Source organism: Electrophorus electricus, chromosome 12 (assembly GCF_013358815.1).
Source record: "Electrophorus electricus isolate fEleEle1 chromosome 12, fEleEle1.pri, whole genome shotgun sequence".
NCBI classification, from domain to species: domain Eukaryota; kingdom Metazoa; phylum Chordata; class Actinopteri; order Gymnotiformes; family Gymnotidae; genus Electrophorus; species Electrophorus electricus.
Window position 1 is genome coordinate 21,265,255 of NC_049546.1, and position 17,894 is coordinate 21,283,148.

Sequence of the window (17,894 nt, forward strand, 5' to 3'; positions counted from 1 at the left end):
AGGCCAGAGTGGAGGACGACATCCTACGGTACAAAGAACTGGCTGCTCTACCTAGAGTTAAGGCCATTTATGATCTACAGAGGCCTGAACCGCTGTCATATCAGCCCTACCCCATATTCTACTCTGATGACAGGCTAGAGCGTCTCAGCTACAGGGAGGTACTGCACTAGCAGGACGCTAAAGCCACACCTTCTTCCTTTCCCAGCATGCTGCTTGTAGCCTTACAACAGCTGCCCCAGCTTAGCATACCCAACCCCGTTGACCCATCTTAGCAGACCCAACCCGGCTGGCCCAACTTAGCAGACCCAGTCCGGTTTACCCAGCTTAGCAGACCCAACCTGGTTCACCCAGCTTAGCAGACCCAACCTGGTTCACCCAGCTTAGCAGACCCAACCCGGTTTACTCGTCTTAGCATACCCAGCCCGGTTTACCCAGGCTAGCAGACCCATCCTGGCTGACCCATCTTAGCAGACCCAACCCCGCTGACCCAATGTGGCTGTCCTAGCCTGGCAGACCCAACCTGCCTAACCCAACCCGGCTGACTCAACGTGGCTGTCCCAGGCCAAGATCTGTGCTCCCTCCTATCCATGTGCCTGCTCACCGTTTGCTGAGTGCTGACTGTGCAGAGTGGACAAGTGAATGTCATTGTGTAGTTTTTCATCTGACGCATGTTATGCTATTGGGGATGCATCGATATGCAAGTTCTGGGACCCTCCAGCTAACCTGCTCTCATATCTGCCAGGGGTGGTTTTGGATTACATACATGCTTGCATGTAAAGGCTACATGATGGATACCACAGTTGTTATGGCCCCTCTGTGTTTTAATTGAGCACAGCCGCTGATCACGTGAGCGCTAGGCGTCATTGAAATTCTGATCGATAGCGTTTGTTTTCTGATACCAGAGTTGCACCAATTTTATCATGCATCCCTGAATCCTGTAGTGTCATCTTCGTTCCTGCTTCTGGCTCGCAGCTCCTACGGCACTTGTCTGTCTCTCCTCACTTCTCCAAATCGCGTTTCCATCATCGGGTTGCGCATGGCTCATAAGTCCCGAACCGCGGTCGAAGCATTTTGCTAACACTCTGTACATGCCGTGCGCCGGAATCGCTGCTGTACGTATCCTTCTGTCTAACAGAGAATATGTTCCTCCCACCCGACCAGTCTGCAGTGTGGGTAGTGAACTGATCATATGCGTACGTAACTGCAGGAAACTGTGTTACTGTGTTGTTTAACACGCTGTTTTAACGCGCTGCAACACGGCAGCTCATGCTCTTTCACTTCCTTTACACGTAACACAGACTAGAAGAAAAAGGGATGTTTGCCTTAGCGTGCCTGTGAATCGCTTTCTCTCTTTCTCTCTGCCCCTCTGTTGCTCTTTACCTCCACAGTCCCTGGGCACACTCTCTCCCTATTCTCAGGTAATAACCCTTGGCCTGAAAGCTCGTACGTTTACCAGTGTGACTAGTGCCGTGAGGGGGTGGTGCGTCCTGCTCGGCGTGCTCTGAGGACGCTCTGTATGTGGGCAGGACCTGTGCGACGGCGTGGAGGTAAGGCGGAGGAGGTCGTCCAGCCCCGGCTACGTCCACTCACCTGACTACGGCAGACAGGGCTCGTCCCCCGTCCTGCCTGGCTCCCCTCAGCACTGCTACAGATACGGTGAGCTGCTGACCCCCCCACCCCCGATGAGCGCAGAGCTCATCTCGAAGGAGCTGTGTGTGTGATGTTCTTGGCCAAAAAAAAAAAAAGACGAGAAGTTTTATACAGGAGTTATTTTAATCTCTGAAAATTTTGTGTAAATAAGTGGATAATTGGATGGCAAATAAATGTTTGCTTTCCATAGCTTAATTGATTTATTTTATTTTATTTTGCTGCATTTGGCACAGTATGGCTTTTCTGTTCTCACTGAAATCCATACTGTCCCTTGCTAGCACGCGGATCGTCCATTCTGATTTGGGTTCTAACTCAGAGTGCCCAACTTAGGGTGGGGCTGTTCTTCATTCATGCTCTGGTTCTGTCACTGTCATTGGCTGGGGGCTTGGGGCAGGCACTGGGAGTAGCAGGAGTTCACCCTATTACCCGCATCTGGAAGGCAGGTCCAGCACGCCCACCACAAACCAAGCACCCAAGCATTTCCATGTGCCAGGTAGGCCACGCCTCTGCTCGCATCCCATTCGCTGCTCTCTCCCTCTCCCGTGCTTAGCCAGGATGCTATTTGCATTTACATTCGTTTTCTTTAACGGCTCTCTTTTCAGACTTAAACGTTAAGTTAGCTATTTAAAATGTTCACACTATGGCTTGCCCTACAGTCTGTCTTCTTCAGTTCTTCCATACGTTTCTCACCCATAGTGCCCATATCATCCATATCTGGCTGCCCGCGCCTCCGTCCCATCATGCTCCTCTCTTCCATCATTCACCTCTCGCCTCTCTTTCTCTTCCCAGTGACAGGGGAGCCCAACATCTACCGGAAGCCTCCCATCTATAAACGACATGGTAGAGTGTGCTCGGTGTGACCCCTGCTCCTCTCTGCCCCGCTCCTGGGGTAGCTGTGGGAAAGATGCCACAGATTAGCTGTGTTGGCACGGTCTACCCTAATGAGTCCCAGACAGGGCTGACTCCTGCCAGATCACCGCACTATACAGTTTAGTTGCCCCGATTTAACAGTCAGCTTGTCAACTCCGTGATAATTAGACAACACTATTCTTAGTAGGGGATGTCAGTAAACAAGACTACAGGAGTCATGTGTCCTGTTGGGTGATCTCTGATCATGACTACAGAAGTCGTGTGTCCTTTACAGCGATCTTTGAGCAGTCTGCCTGCACCGGACGTCAGCTTGCTCACCGGCTCTCTGCCTCCCCATATGGCGTGCGGCTGGCACGGTCTCGTCCCTCGTCGCAAGCATGCTTCACGAGGCTCGCCGAGGCACGACCGAACTTTGTCGACCGTGCCTCTACCTGCCTCGTTACGTGCTAGAAAACCCGCCCGCGCAAAGCTAATTAACCGCAGTGCCCGAAAAACTGTGTGTTTGGGTAGATGGCTAGATGTTAGTTAGACTGCACTCTCTTCAGTAGTACCAGCCTGGTTGCTGTGAGGTTTTTCAGACAGACTGCGTGAGCGTCTCAGCTTGGTGACGTCTTACGTGTAGGAATTTAAGTGATCTACTCCTATAATCGATGTATGACTTGTATATCATGGATATGGGAACTGCGTAAATAAATATTTTGTTTTGCCGAAGATATCACACCCTTTTCAGTCCGAGCTGTGTTAATTAGGGTCCTCTCAAAACTGCATGAACACAGACGCATTTCCTTTCAAAAGCGATAATAGTGCATCTTTCCCTCTTAAACGCATGCCAGTGTGGAAAGTATGTGTGTGTTCTGTTATGTTCTTGTGCAGTGGATGTATGGTGCTTTTTCCCTGACGTGTGTGTGTGTGTGTGTGCTATGTACAGTTTGTGTATTACGGGCTTGTGGTATTGTCTCATTATCCATCAGATCAGTGTCTCCTGCCAAAATTCAAATACACACACGTCAAAAACACATAATTATTTCTACAAAAATGTGAAACCAGAAGGGTATGAGATTTCAGAGCACTTTTTTCTATGATAACGTAAGGAGCAGCTGAACGTGGGCCAGCTGAGATTGCCTTCAGTTCTGAGCTTAATGCTTGTTCTGGTAAGGGAACTCCTCTGACAGCATGTGCTCGGCTGACACAGTCGGTCTATATCTGTCGGCCCGAGAACGCGTGAGCATGAGTGATGATGTAGGTGACCATGTGCTCGACGTCCTGACCTTGAGCCTCGCAAACCGACAGAGGAAATTCTATGAGCCGAACAGAACCAGAACTGAAACTGCATCGACAAGCCTGGGGTCCAGCAAACGACCCGCACACAGGTACAGGAGCTCCTCTCACTGGGATCCAGCAAACAGCTCGCACACTAGTACAGGCCTTCATCTCGCTGGGGTCCAGCAAACCAGGGCAAAGCTTTGGCCGAAGCCACAAACAGGCGGCAGTGCGTTACATATGAATGAACAGCTGCCGATGAGCACAGGCGGTTTGCGTTTTATTCAAATACCACAAGCCTGTAAGGAATTCTTTCACAAATCCGTTTGGTACCCATATGGGGGACCTGCATATATAACTGACAGAACTCCTGCTACCATAAGGATGTTTGCTCTGCTCTGTATGCAGACCACAGTGCCTGCTGTGTTCATGTTGACTGCCTTCTCCTCTACATGGGTACCAAACATAAGGTCCACTGATGGCTCCTTCTGGGAGGCAAATAATGCCTGTTTTTTGTTTTGTTTTTTTCCCTTTCTTCCCGTTTTATCCGTTAATTTCAATTCCCTCCGCTCTCCTGCCGTACTTTCTCTGATCGACCGATCACCCCGTAAGTATTCTCCCGCCCTGCGGCCTCGTACACTGCCCGTCTCTGCCTGCTGTCCCTCCTGTGCCCACGTCTGCCGTGTTTCTTTCTGTTCGGGACAGTGTTCTCTGCCATTAATGTTACGTTTGTGCTGTTGGCGTGTAGCCTCGTGCTGATCGGAGTTCGGCGGGTGTGCGTTTCATTTTGGAATAGCGCTTAAAGAGCCGTACGTGGCGTCGGTGCCCGGGCGCGTGGCTGCGCTTGGACAGGGGCTGATCCGGCTTTAAAGCGCTGCTTCACGTTCCCTGTGGCGTTTCTTCCTCAGCCAGGAAGGAGGTCATGCGTCATGGCTGTAGCGTACGCCCGCACGCCGTCTGTCTGCGTGTACATTTCACCCACCGGGTCCCAAAGTGACCCGAGGTGCGGGCCGGAGGCTGATCTGGTGCGCTCTCTCTCTCTCTCTCTCTCGCTCGCTCTCTCTCTCTCGCTCTCTCGTGTCCACACAGACAATCTCAACTCAGCCACCAAGAGCAAGACGAGCGAAGACCTCCTTCACTCCTCCCAGTTCTCAACAGCATACTCCCCTGAGCACTACCTGCGTTCCTCAGCCGAGTTCTACCAGTACGCCAGCTCCCCGAGACGTACGTGCCGAGAGCAAAAATTATGAGTGGCTCTGATCTTCTCCAGCGGTGTGGCCCAGGCTCGAGGACGCAGGCTCCTGGAGAAGAACAGATTATACTCAGTACAATGCTGAATTCATAACACTCAAGTTGGAGCTTTTGGTTTAATGTTTGTTTGGTAGTCAGTTATGCTGAAGTGCTCCATGAGAACAGAATATTTTAAGTTTTAAACATTTAAAGGCTGTTTTGTGTATAAAAGTGCATAAACACACACTGCTTTTCACTGGAATTTAAAGATATTGCCTTTGATGCTTCTTGGATCTTTTAATCACTGTCTTCTCTTCCGCTCTTTCTCTCTCTCTCTTTCCCTCTCTCTCCTTCCTGTTCTCTCTCACTCCCTCCATACCACTTTCTCTCTCAGCTTTGCGTGTTCCTCGGAGAAGGTTTTCATCAGGAGGAGAGGAAGATGGTTGGAATCACGGTCTTCAAAGAGTATGCCCTGAAAAAAATCTCTCTCTCTCTCTCTCTCTCTCCATCTCCATTCTGTCATACCTCACTTTGTATCCTCTGGGCTTTTTCGCTCTTTTCACTGATAAAAATTTAACTGCGTTTTGATTCTCTGATTCATGGCTGATGGGAAATGACCTGTCAGCTGTAAAATGGGAGCGGCTGTACTTTGCTTTTTTTAATATTTTTGGAGTTTGTAATCCAGAACTCTCTGGTTATTCTACTTATTAGGCCTTTTATGTGCCCCTACACACCCACACATACACACACCACACATACACACACACACACACACACACACACACATACATACACACATACATACATACACACTCACACACACACACACACACACACCACACACAGACCAACGCGCTCTCCCTCGTCCTCTCTCTCCATCCTTCTCTCCCTCTCCCTCTCTCAGATCCAGGGTGGCATCGGCAGGATGATTCTGAAGGAGGAGATGAAAGCTCGCTCCGGTTCCTATGACAACGACCCCTGGGGCAGCGCTCGGAGCTCCCGCAGTGGGAGCAAGGAGGCACTGCATGGCACGACCTACAACAACACCATCAATGGTTGTGAGTGTCTCCGCCCCCTCCTTTGGGTATGGGTGGAGACTAGAGGAAAGGGGGTGGGGCTTCTGTGTCATCGGGGTCTGGATGGACAGCACCACATCACGGGGTGGCATCATCACTCCACCAAGGGGCGGTGGGGGACAGACATCGCTGTACGATTGTGATGGCACATTATTTCAGCAGCTTATATTCAACGCTGCTTGCAAAATGCAGGTCTGAGTCCCCCGCCCCAAAAAAAGTTTCTGTACCCACATACTAGCAGTGAGGGTGTTGACAGCACATCTAGAACAGGCGCAGTGCGGATTCAGCTCCCTTCACAGTGCTGTTTCCCAGGGCTGTGGGGGGCCTCCGAGCTGTCGCGTTAGCCCAGGCCGGTGAGCGCAGCGTTAACCTCACAGGGCTCAGGTACTATGGAGATCACTCCAGTAGGCCACGCCCCCACCTCCACACCTCCCTCCGGCTTTACCATCCGTGCACTTTATGCTCTCTCTCTATCTCTTTTTTTACATTCTTGCTCACTGCTCGCTCTATTGCTTTCACACACACACACACACACACACACCTTCTGCCTTGTTTACCTCTTGCAGGATTCTAGCAGCGGCGTTTTGGCAGAGCTGTTACAGTGTGATGGAGTCGGAACCGTACAGAGGGACTTGGGCCTCCCACTTCTGGGCATAAACTTCCGTTCACTTACACGGCTCTGTTCTTTTCTTCCTCTCCTCTAAGCACCACTATATCGCAGTTCTCTCTCTCCCTCTCTCTCACCCCTCTCTCTCTCTCTCTCTCTCTCCCCCTCCCCCTCTCTGTTTCTCCCTCCCTCTCTCTCTCTGTTTTTCTATCTCCCCCTCCATCCACCTCTCCCTTGCCATCTCTTGCTGCTGCTCAACATACAAACACATGACTTTAATATTTTTCTTTTTATCATTCATTTTATGTTTACTCATTCTGTCCTTGTTCAGATGAACATTAAAAACTGATCCGTGAGCACATTTCCAGTGTCCCTGCATCAGGTAGCATGTCCACTCAAAGCTTTCCCCCAATCCCTAAATTCACCTCATCTAGTTTTACTTCTATTTTATTTCATTACAGAAGTGTTCTCGTTGCATTGATTTGAAACAGACTCGGTGCGTATTTCCTGCGTGTTTGTTGTTGGTCTGTCACTCTTCCTCTCCGGTCCCTTCCTCTCTTCACTTTTCTTTTTGTGTCTTGCTGGCCTGTTTCACCGCTCATTAAGCACTTTGATGGTCGTGGACCCACTAGGTTGTTTGTTCCCGGCACACACAGATTTCTCTGAGTTTCTCGGGCCATCTGTCTCCACAGCCAAACGTACGACTCCGAGGGCACAGTGTTAATCGGCAGTCCAACGCCGCAGAATTTTCCTGGCCGAGGGACCGTTAATAGTCAACATGCTAAACAATAAATGTAGAATCTCTTCTTTGCAGTGATGTTTGAACTGAAAGTCAACAGCGATCCTCCTTATCCTGTCCCACACTACATGAATGAAGTGCCATAGCCCACCCAATGGCACCCTCTATCGACTGTGGTCTGCAGGACACCAAATTTGCCTCCTCTTGAGTTCTCGCGTTTGGCCATATCCACCCTGAGCGGCTTGATCCGGACACGTTTGCTTTTGTAGTGGTACAGACGCTACGCTGAAGCCTGTTCTTTCTGTCTCTCCTCAGCACCCCAGGCGTGCTACCCGGCCGAGAACGGTGAGTGAGTCCGCGCGTCTCTCCTCCGTACCTGTTCCAGCCGGAGAGCCGCGGGGGCCTTAACGGGACAGCGGTAGCATTAGAAAGAAGGCAGGTTGCGTTCCGTCTGCCGACGGAGGCGGGCGGGGCTTAGCTGGGGGCTCGCGCTTGCGGAGGGAAATGTGGGTCCCGCGAGCGAAGCTCACGGTTTGCTGGTGGATTTGGGAGAGAGCTTTGTGACTAGCACCCCCTACTGTCCACTCTTGAATTTAGACACTGCTGAAGTGTGCTGATCTGTACGGCATTTCTTTTGTTTCAGTGATGAGTGTAATCAATTCTCTTGCTCTTCTCCAGACTACATATCCAAATCAGCCTCTTTACCAGGGTACGGCAGGAACGGATTACACAGGGTAATGATTCCTTCATAACAGCAGCTGAATAAATACAACTGCACTGTAGCCTGCGATATTTCAAATTCACAAAATTGATTAAGTTGCCCTTGATCTTTCATGGTAATGTTTGTTTTGTTTTGGTTTTTTAGCAACAAAATACAGATTACTTTCAATATGACAGTGGCAATGCAGTCAACTGGGGAATCAGAGGTTCGTTAAGGCTGTGCTGGAAAATTACATTAAATTACAAATGGGATACTTTCAGCAGGGTGCATGTGTGTTCTTTCAGCGTGTGTGTTCTTTTCTTCTGCTAGAATACAAGGTGAGCATGCCTGCTTCTGAAAGTATCCTACCACACACACCACCTCAAAGCAGAAGCTCTGGCTGGGGGCCGAGGAAGCATCTGGATCATAGCAGTCACCACACCGGACCGTGTGGTGCTTGAAGCCAGCATAGAGGAATCAGTGGTCCGGGTCACGGGGCAAGCCCTCGCGCCGATCCCACGGGGCACTCCGAGTGAGCCGAAGGTCGTAAAAGGGACAGGGGCCTGCGCAACCTCTGAGCGAGAAAGTGCCCGCGCTGGCCGTAGCCAGCTTCCTGTGTTTGTCACAGCTACCGTGTCGCTGGGTTGGAATGAGACTCGCTGGTTCGCTTCTCTTTCGTGAGAGGAAAGAGGTTGAACAGGGCTCCTTCTTCCTGACAGCAGCGGCACGCTTCCACCGAGCCCCTGCGGAAAAACACAAACCACAGTCCAACATGCACAGACTAAGCATTTTCAAGTAGCAGCGGCCGCACAGCAGTTAGTTATGACCTAACGTGACCTTTACCAGAGAAGGAGAAACGCCTCACACTTCAGGCCAGCACTCTGCTCTGATGAGGTGGGAAGTAATGTAGCACATAAAGTTGCATCGACTCCCTTCTTTGCCTCGAGCAAGGCATGGCTGACACTACAAGTGTTGGTCTCTTTGTGGATACGACTGTGTGTGTGTGTGTGTGTGTGTGTGTGTGTGTGTGTGTGTGTGTGAGAGAGAGAGAGAGAAAGGGAGAGAGTGAGACAGAGTAGGAAGGAAAGAATTAAAACAATTCAAATGTACCTGTGTAACTTTGGCAGCATCACCCAGTAGCTGCTGCATTGCTTAAATCCAGTGTTTGTTAATGGGGTGCTCCCTGCAGGTTTACCCATATGAGGCTCTGATTGTGACCACCAGGGGGCGAAACAGGTTGCCAAAGGACGTGGATAGGGCGAGACTGGAGGTGAGTCACGTTATTGTTTCTTATCATGCAGTCCATGCGCAGCTCAGTCATGTATCATGAAGTGAGTATGTTTTATGGTGGCAGCATACTGTCGAGCCACGACGCTCCCAGCTTCTCCTGACGTCTGATGTCACTTGTGTTTCCCAGAGGCATCTCTCTCCCGAGGAGTTCTACCAAGTGTTTGGGATGACCATGGCTGAGTTCGACCGACTGGCACTGTGGAAGAGGAATGAGATGAAGAAGAAGGCCAGACTGTTCTAGCGTCTCTGCCCTGCGCCACACCTCACACCCAACCATACTCACACCCTGCCTGAAGAACACAAGCACTCTGCCTCTGTATGTGGGTCAGGAATGTCCTTAGTATTAAATCGTCCAGTAAGAACAGGGGAAGAAGAAAGACACACAAAAAAGAAGGAGGACAGACAAATGAGTGGAAATGGGGAAGAATGGGCAAGACCAGATGTCATACTTGTTTCAGTACTTAAGTGTTGCTTTAACACATTTGTTTTAATTTCCCTTAACATAAAGACGTGAGAGTTTGCCTTCTGTTTCTGTTGAGTTTGTGCACCAGCAGCGTGGCTGGATTATCTAGAGTAATCTAAATTAACACTAGGTTAACCACGTAATCATAGTTTTGTTGTTATTCAGCATAAGTCAGCAGGATAATGCTTTTTCTGGACGAAATGCAAAACTGACTGCACATGGCTAACTTAAACAGCCCACAGCTGAACTAAACCTGATGGCACACAGCTAACCTAAAGTAAAAGAATTAGACTAATAGAAACATTCAGGCCTTTGCATGTCTATGGAAACCAAAGTTTGACTGTTGTTTGTGATGTAAAATGTTTAAAAAAAAAATTAAAGGGCACTACCAGTGCTACTGTTGGAAAGCCCCGGAGTCATAAACTCTGAGTACTGAAAGTAAATTTTATTTTAACTAGAGGATTACTAGACCCAGTCTAAAGAATGTGGTGCGCCATCCATAGAGTTTGTGATGGTAGAGGTAGGTATTAGTGGCTAGCGTACCTTCCTTACTTGGAACACTAAAGTAGAATATCGACATACATTTCACACACTATGAACAGAGAATTAAAACATGAACAATGAACAAGGAGGCTGGGCTGCAATGTTTGCAAATGTATTTCCTATCTTATGTCTTGCATTGTTTCTGTTTACTCGCATTGAGTTTGCTTGTTTGTTTGTTTGATCAGCGGCCTCTGTTTTGGCCCACCACTCTGGGTTGTTGTATTAAGTCGGTACTGCTACGTTATTTCACCTGATTCATTTAAGCATTGTTGTACAAGGGTTTTTAGGATTGTTTGGACAATCAGAAGGGTTATGTTGTGTAAGTTCATTTTACTAGTGTAGCTTACCATCCATCACTGCAACAAATAAAACTGACCACAATTGCACTTAATTAGGACCTAATATTGAAGTCCATAATGCCAAGGGATAATTAAGTGTGTCGTGTAGATGACATTAGTTTTGGACAGACAAACAGGTGGAAATGTCGTTTCGTTTGTTTTGCGTGTACCGTTTACTGCCCGTTATAAAACGAGAGGGGAACGTGAGAACATATTTTTGATTATCTTTTTTAAAACTGTACAACTACCTATCTAGCTAATTTGATTTATCTGTCAGTGGGGTTTCAGCAAACTGTGTACATCTTGTATTTAAATAAAACCTTGTTTCTTGTCTAAACGTGTTGTGTATGCGTGTTGAAGTCGCACTCCCGGCCCTTAAACCGGCCTCGTTACGCACTAGGACCCAGGGTGCTAGGGCAGGACTGGTCTGGTCCAACGAAGGTGCGCGCGCTCCGGAGCGCGCTCGCTGTCACACACCCCGGGACAGGCACGGTGCAGCGTTCACTTCAGGGACTTTGGTGTGATGATGCCCCATGGAGGCAAACGGTAGAACATGTGAGTACCCATCTGTCCCGTTTCACCAGTCCGAGTGGCGTTTGATGCAGCTTTGTTTTATTTATTTATTTGTTTTTGTTTGTTTATTTATAGATTATCAACAGGTTTGTAACTTTTCATGGAAAATACAAATAGCTTAAATCTAGAGAAAGAAGTCAAAAGACTGGTCAAATCAAACAGGCTTTTCTCCACGTTAAACTGCGTGTGGATGTGACGTGCGCTTCTGTGCTTGGGGACTCATCCCGGTCTCTCCTGCATTAGTAATATCTAGTCCGCGTTCGTGGGCTGCCATGTAGGTGAAACGTTTTGCTACGTTTAAACCGGATCTGCACCGCCGCGTCTCTTCACCTGCAGTGTGAGCAGCTCCCTGCGTGCTCAGCTGCCTCTGTGACACGCGATTCTGTTCTGCAAAAACACCGATTTCCTCTCCAAGCCGTTCTCACGCGCCTGGCCTCGGTGGAGAGCGCGAGCTGGGCTTAGTTGTCAAGCTGCCCTTTCGGGTTCCGCACTTGGCGTTTTAGTTTAGACGCAAAGCCTGTCTGCAGGAGCGGGCCGTACCAAGACCCCCACGCGGAAGGATTCAGGTTTGGGGTCTTTGAAGTCCCCCTGCGTCCTGGAAGGCACCTTTATTCCGCGCGCTGCTCTGCGCGGAATGGCGTCGCTACACTTCTGCACGTGCGGGAGCTGAGCGCCTCTTTAAGTGTTTTTCCTTCACAAAGGCGATCAGAAGCTTCTGGTCATGGTGCTAAATTAAGTCAGCTCGCCCTGGCAGAGTGCTGGAACAAACGTTCGGCGTGCGTCAACTTTCGGATCTCCTGTAAAGATAAGAAAGTGAGAGCAAACAGTAAAATATGTATTTATTTTTATTTTATTCTGCTTAAATGGTCAAAGAAAGATTTATTGTTGAATATCAGCCAGGTTTTATTTAATGTTGTCACTATAAACCTTTTATGGATCTGACGTGTACGTGGACGAAACGGATAACTCTTACCACGTTTGAGCAGAGTTATTCACACGCTGGTCTGCTTTATGTCTCCCGTCATTAGAATCTTTACCCACCAATCAGTGTTCCTGAGCAGCACCACCTCATCCAGCAATTCCTTAGCCATCTGGGGGGGGGGGGGGGGGGGGGGGGGGGGGGGCCTATAAAACACACAGACACACAGAGAGAGAGAGAGAGAGAGAGAGAGAGAGAGAGAGAGAGAGAGAGAGAGATGCCTTGTTAGACACACGGCGCTAGATACCAGACACATGAAAGTAATTACAGTGCAGATCTCAAATACAGTAAACGTCTCTGAGGTGTTTCCCAGCAGTAGAACACTCTGCGCAGTCACGACAGAGCTGTAGGTTCCTGCGTCCTGTCACAGGTGCTTTCTCACTCTGCCTGGCGACGCCAGTTACACAGTACACGCTAAAAAAAACAAAAAACCTATACTGTTTCAGCCTCTGAAAAATATGGAGTTTAGCCAAGTAGAGCCATTCTCTCCCTCGGAGGGCGAGTCTATAAACACAACCAGAGAAAAAACAAAAGAGAACCGGAGAGTGCGAGCGAGTTGTCCTGGCCTCTATTTTTAGCAGCAAAAATGTTGTTTTTTTTTGTTTGGTTGTTTTTTTTTTTTTTTCTGTTGCTGGAATGTATGGGCTGTTTCCTCCTGTTGTTTTGAAATCATCCATCAGGTTGTGGTAGTTGTAGTTATTTCGGGTCTCTGGTGGGCTTCAATTCCGTTAATAGTGCATCAGTGAGCGTCGGTGTGTGCATCACTGTGAATCAATAAACCCAGAGCTGCGTGTGAGCAAACACAGCGGAGTGTGAGATGCTCTTGCATTCTGATCCGTCTTGCATTATTGTACCAGGTAGGCGTGAAGGGGAATATAGCTCCCCATGGTGCCATTTCATGTGTGGGATTGTCTGTTTTTTGGGGGGTTTTTTGGAAAGCTGTGCTGAATCATATGTATTGTTTCCCTGCTCTTTCGCTGTCAGGCTACAAGCAGATGGAAGAACTTAGAGTGTCAAGAACAAAGATCTCCTGTCTTGTAAATCTCATAAGGACGCGTGTGTCAGACATGTATGTAGTAGACAGCAGCTCTGCTCTCCAGTCCTGCACCTTGCACACAGACACCGCTGAGTCCCTGAAAGCCAAGCGTGAAGCAGGCTAGCTCAGTCAGGAGCAGCAGTGCGTTCTGTCTCCTGGAGCGTCTGCGTGTCTGAACCGGTCCTGACCGCTCCTCAGAGCTGTCCGGGAGCACAAAGCAGGCCATTCCCTCGGGATTACGAGGAGGCCACACTAGGATTAATATGTGATTATGGGTTAACAAGCCATGGCACATCGGTGCGGAAGTCTGTCAGACCTCGACGGTGGAAGTTCTGGCTGTGTGCGTTTCTGGGCTTGCTGAGTGACGGCCTCGGCTTCCAACAGTAGTGTTTGCACTGACCGTGTTTGTGCGCCAGATCGCCGGTCTTCTCACATCATGGGTTCAGCAGATAAACACACAGTTTGAGGACAACACCCGTATCCCGTTGATTGGCCTGGACACTGCTTAAGCACCCAATGTTTAAGACCGTTACTCTAACCTCCAGTCGAGTGCTACTGGCACGTCCACACATCCGTTTCCATGGCTAGGTTTTTGTTGTGTCCGGGGGTTGCCAAGGAGATATGCTTGATCTTGCATACGAGCTCCTGCCCAAGGGGTGCTGTTATCAGAGACACCAGCCGGGCCCTGGCGTGGGTGTGAGTGCACTGGGCCAGGGACCCCACGCCGGCTGGATGATGCCACAGGTGCAGAGAGGGCTGGTGTGACGGGTCTGATTTAGTAACGCCCGCCCTGAGCAGTCCTCTCATTAAGACCCAGTAAATCTGACATCTTGGGGCGTATCCGAAGGTGGAACCGCGGAAACTCGCTGTGGCCGTTGGTTCCTTACGAACCTGCCCGGCTCATGGAAGTGATTAATGGATCTTCCACGTTTGGCTTGGTGGAGCGCCGCCATGGTGCTGCTGGAACTTTGTGCCTGGACATTTTCTCGACATCTCCGCTCAATGTGCGCTTCCTCTCCGAGCTGATCTGTGAGGACAGGGTCATGCCTGCTTCCCAGTGAGGGGAAATCCCCTGCCGTCCGAGTTTAATCTGCACGCGCGCACACACGCACGCACGCACAGTTCCATGGACATCCTTTTCCATGAATATTCCCCGACAAAGCCTCCAGTCTTTTTTGCAACCGCAGTGTCGGAGGGGTCAGGACAGCCTTAACAGTTTGGTGGAACACTAGTCCTTCACAATGGAGGGAGCAGTGGTCAACATGGAACATAGCTGATGAGTGAAATCATAGGGGGTTCTGGGTAATGGGCAGCATTAATTAGACAGCCACGACTGAAGGCGTTCTTTGTCCGGGAGTGTGCCTGACTCACCCTAATCGTGTGGTGAAGGCGGTATGAGGGGAGTGGGGTGTGGGGTGCCGGTGGGTCAGGGGTCAACGTCATCCGCAGCCAGTCGCCTCTCGTTTCCGCGCTCGTCTGTCCCTGCCGTCGGCACTGACCTCCGCCCTCGCCGAACTGCCCTGGAGACGAGGGTGAGTTCCCCCACCTGCCGGGCACACCTTCCACAGAGCTCCACTTCCCCTCTGACTCCTTGGAGCCCTGTAACAGCCCTCAGTCTACTGGGTTACATGTACAAAACACACACCAGACACTGCTGGACGCGCTGGGATAGCTTGTAGCTGGACAAGCGGCAACCCGGTACACGTCAGCGAGACGGAGCAGACAACCTGCTGGATTCATCCCGAACATTCTGCTGCGATCTTGTAATCTTCTCCGCGGGGTTGGGCGCGGGCCCTGATGGTTACTCGTGCTCGTGCGCGTGTGGGTGTTTGTGTGCAAACGTCTCCGCTCACTCAAGTCTAATATAATTTTGCGATGAGCAATCGGGTTGCGTCCCCCGGCTGTTCGATCCCTTCCACGTTAGCCAGAGCTGCGTCAGGGTTTCTCGCATCACACGAACAAGGCGCTCGGCCAAGTTTAACAAGCACTGGAGCCCCAGGCCTCGACGGGGAGCGAAGTGCTCGAGAGATCAAAGCTTCCTGCGCCCCGCTGAGCCGAGGCCGGCCTCCAAAGTCGGTTAAGGCTCAAACAGGTAAGTGGGAGTGATGGGCCCCGTAACTCTGCCCCCATGTGCGTAGTCGGGACGTATACAGTGACCTCGAGGACAGCGAGGCAACTCAGCCCCTCAGTGGCTATGCTGGGGTTAATGGCCCCACCCACCCTGCAGTGCGCCGTCGCGATGGGTAAGGGGGTGGTGCTCTCTGTGGTGGACCATCTGTAGCGGGCAGCATGCCTCGAGTTAATGTGGAGCCATTCCGACTTTGTTTAGCCTTGCTGATGTGGAACAGTGCAGTCGTGCAGCATAAGAGAGTGGAATTGGTTCTACCTTACGATTAGTAGACATTTGGAAGACCTTTAGATATGCATCTTTGACATTCAGATGTGCACTGAGCACTAAGGCTTTAAATTAATACATTTGGGAATAAGGAACCATGAAATAGTGGATATTAAGTAGCACCTTTAAAAAAAATAAATAAATAAATAAAATTTAAAAAGTAAATAAATACAGGCATGCTTTTTGGCATTAAGTGTGTGCATGTGTGTAACGCTTTATTTTATGATGACCTGAAGCATGTTGTCATCCATCATAAAACAGCAGGAGTATCTGTAATTTCCTTTTTCCACACATTGTGCACCTCCTTTAACATAGTATGTCTCAAATTGCATCCAGAGAACTAAGCATTTCCACATGCTTACCTGCTACCTTTCCCCCATGTGTGTGTGTGTGTGTGTGTGTGTGTGCGTGCGCACGCCCGCGCACATATTTTGGGGGGGGGGGTGGTGCATGGATGTACTTACGTACTTGATATAGTCATTACTCTTTAGCGCAGTGGGACTGTACATGTTTTTTTTTTTTTGTTGTTTTTTTTTAAAAAGGCAAATATAGGTCAGGTCTCACTGTCTCCACTGCTGATACTAAACGAGTCGACATGTAATTGTACTTGTGCAGGAGCAGATTAACAGCACATTAACCTGACTGAGTGTCGGGAGCAGGAAACGGAAGCCAGAGAGTGAAGGTCAAAGATCACCGACTCACTCACGTCTGCGGTAACGAGGATGCGCTAACCCACGGTGATGCACCACAGTTATCTGCATGAGTGGATGTTTGACCTAAGAGAGTGTGTGTTGTTTTCAGATGTAGGCTGAAGGTATCGTGGTATTGGCAATAGTGCAGTACTCACACAGAATGACAGACTCTCTTCTCCGCAGTCAGAGTGTCAAAAAAAAAAAGCTTTTATTTTGTCAGAGCTCTCATTGTGGGAATTTCAGCGTCACGTCAGCCACGTTGAACCTGGCTCTCTCTCTGCTGCGGATTTTTTTCAATGCCATATCAAAATGTGCCTGGAATTCCTGGCCGATCGTGGTGGTTATGAGCTCGCCTGTGGTTCGGGGAGGATTAGTGTTGGAGTGTGGAGGAAGGCACCCGTTCTGCCCCGTCAGAGAACAGCGCCATCGCGTTGTCTGTCTGCCACCTGAGTGAATCACTGTGTCGTTCCCGATGACTGCGTGCGATCACGTAGCGTGATAACCTCACTCCGTATCTCTGCGTAGCGTCTCCTCTGGGTTACTTATGTCCGGCGCAGTGCAGGCATTCATCAACAACTCGTAGGGCAACGCGAACACTGCAAACCCACAGGATGTCCACATTTGATGAGAGACGCAGGGTTCGTGTTTTAGACCGCTCTGTCTCACTATTGACTTTGGAGCACTTAGGCAAGATGTCATCCCTCAAATCCGCCGATGAATAAAGGGAACCTGTGGGGGGATCGCACGGAGAAACCCGAGCCTGACCAATGCCGCCCTCCTCCGGTCGGATCCGTGGCGTTTATCAGGGATGGTGCACAGCTGCTGGGCTGCTGGGCCGCAGCGCCGGGCCCAGTCACTCCGGGCGCGGTTCGTCCACACGGTCCCAGCAGGCTTGGCTTGTTCTCGCCGGGACGCTCGTGGTGCCGTGGGCGCACGCATCCTGACGGGTACCTCCTGAAGAGATCATGTGTCGGAGAGATCTGTGGCTAAACCATTGCAGCCCTGTTCACTGTGTGTCAGCTCGAGCAGGCTGCAGAGTTCAGTAACCCTTCGTATGCTGACATCGGAAGAGTGAGCTGTGGTCTTCTTTACAGCAGGCCGGAACTTTAAATCATCGTTAAAGTCTTTGCCGGCATTTCCAAGACTCAGTTAGTGAATTTAGCAGCGGCCTCCCTTATCATGTTCAAAAAAAGAATAAGCGTCAAATTATATTTGAAACTTGTCCTAGTAAATATGTTACAAGTTTGGTACCTGTGGTCATTCCAGTAAATAGTCTGCAGTTAGACTCCTGTTGTTCAGTGTTGTGCGAGGTGAGGTCTCAGCTACCATCTCTGCATGTCTAGCGTATGGCTCATCTTGCCGTGTGTCACCTTTCCCAGTATCCGGACAGATCTTAACACGCCTTCAGGAAAAGACACAGAAGTGCTTTCATGCTTTCAGAGGCAGCAAGATG

At 49.8% G+C, this 17,894-nt stretch overlaps 1 protein-coding gene across 1 annotated transcript in view; it reads left to right on the forward strand.

Moving 5' to 3' along the window:
* The window catches only part of ablim3 (actin binding LIM protein family, member 3), a 46,429-nt gene extending 35,331 nt beyond the window's left edge, over positions 1 to 11,098 (forward strand). The window contains 14 exon segments of the mRNA XM_035532275.1: positions 3 to 158; positions 1,389 to 1,418; positions 1,527 to 1,656; positions 2,045 to 2,143; positions 2,440 to 2,490; positions 4,870 to 5,004; positions 5,405 to 5,475; positions 5,915 to 6,068; positions 7,748 to 7,777; positions 8,111 to 8,166; positions 8,298 to 8,358; positions 8,463 to 8,470; positions 9,322 to 9,402; positions 9,550 to 11,098. Coding sequence (XP_035388168.1) covers positions 3 to 158; positions 1,389 to 1,418; positions 1,527 to 1,656; positions 2,045 to 2,143; positions 2,440 to 2,490; positions 4,870 to 5,004; positions 5,405 to 5,475; positions 5,915 to 6,068; positions 7,748 to 7,777; positions 8,111 to 8,166; positions 8,298 to 8,358; positions 8,463 to 8,470; positions 9,322 to 9,402; positions 9,550 to 9,663 — 1,176 coding nt within the window. The 3' untranslated portion in view covers positions 9,664 to 11,098.
* Positions 11,099 to 17,894: the final 6,796 nt, after the last annotated feature.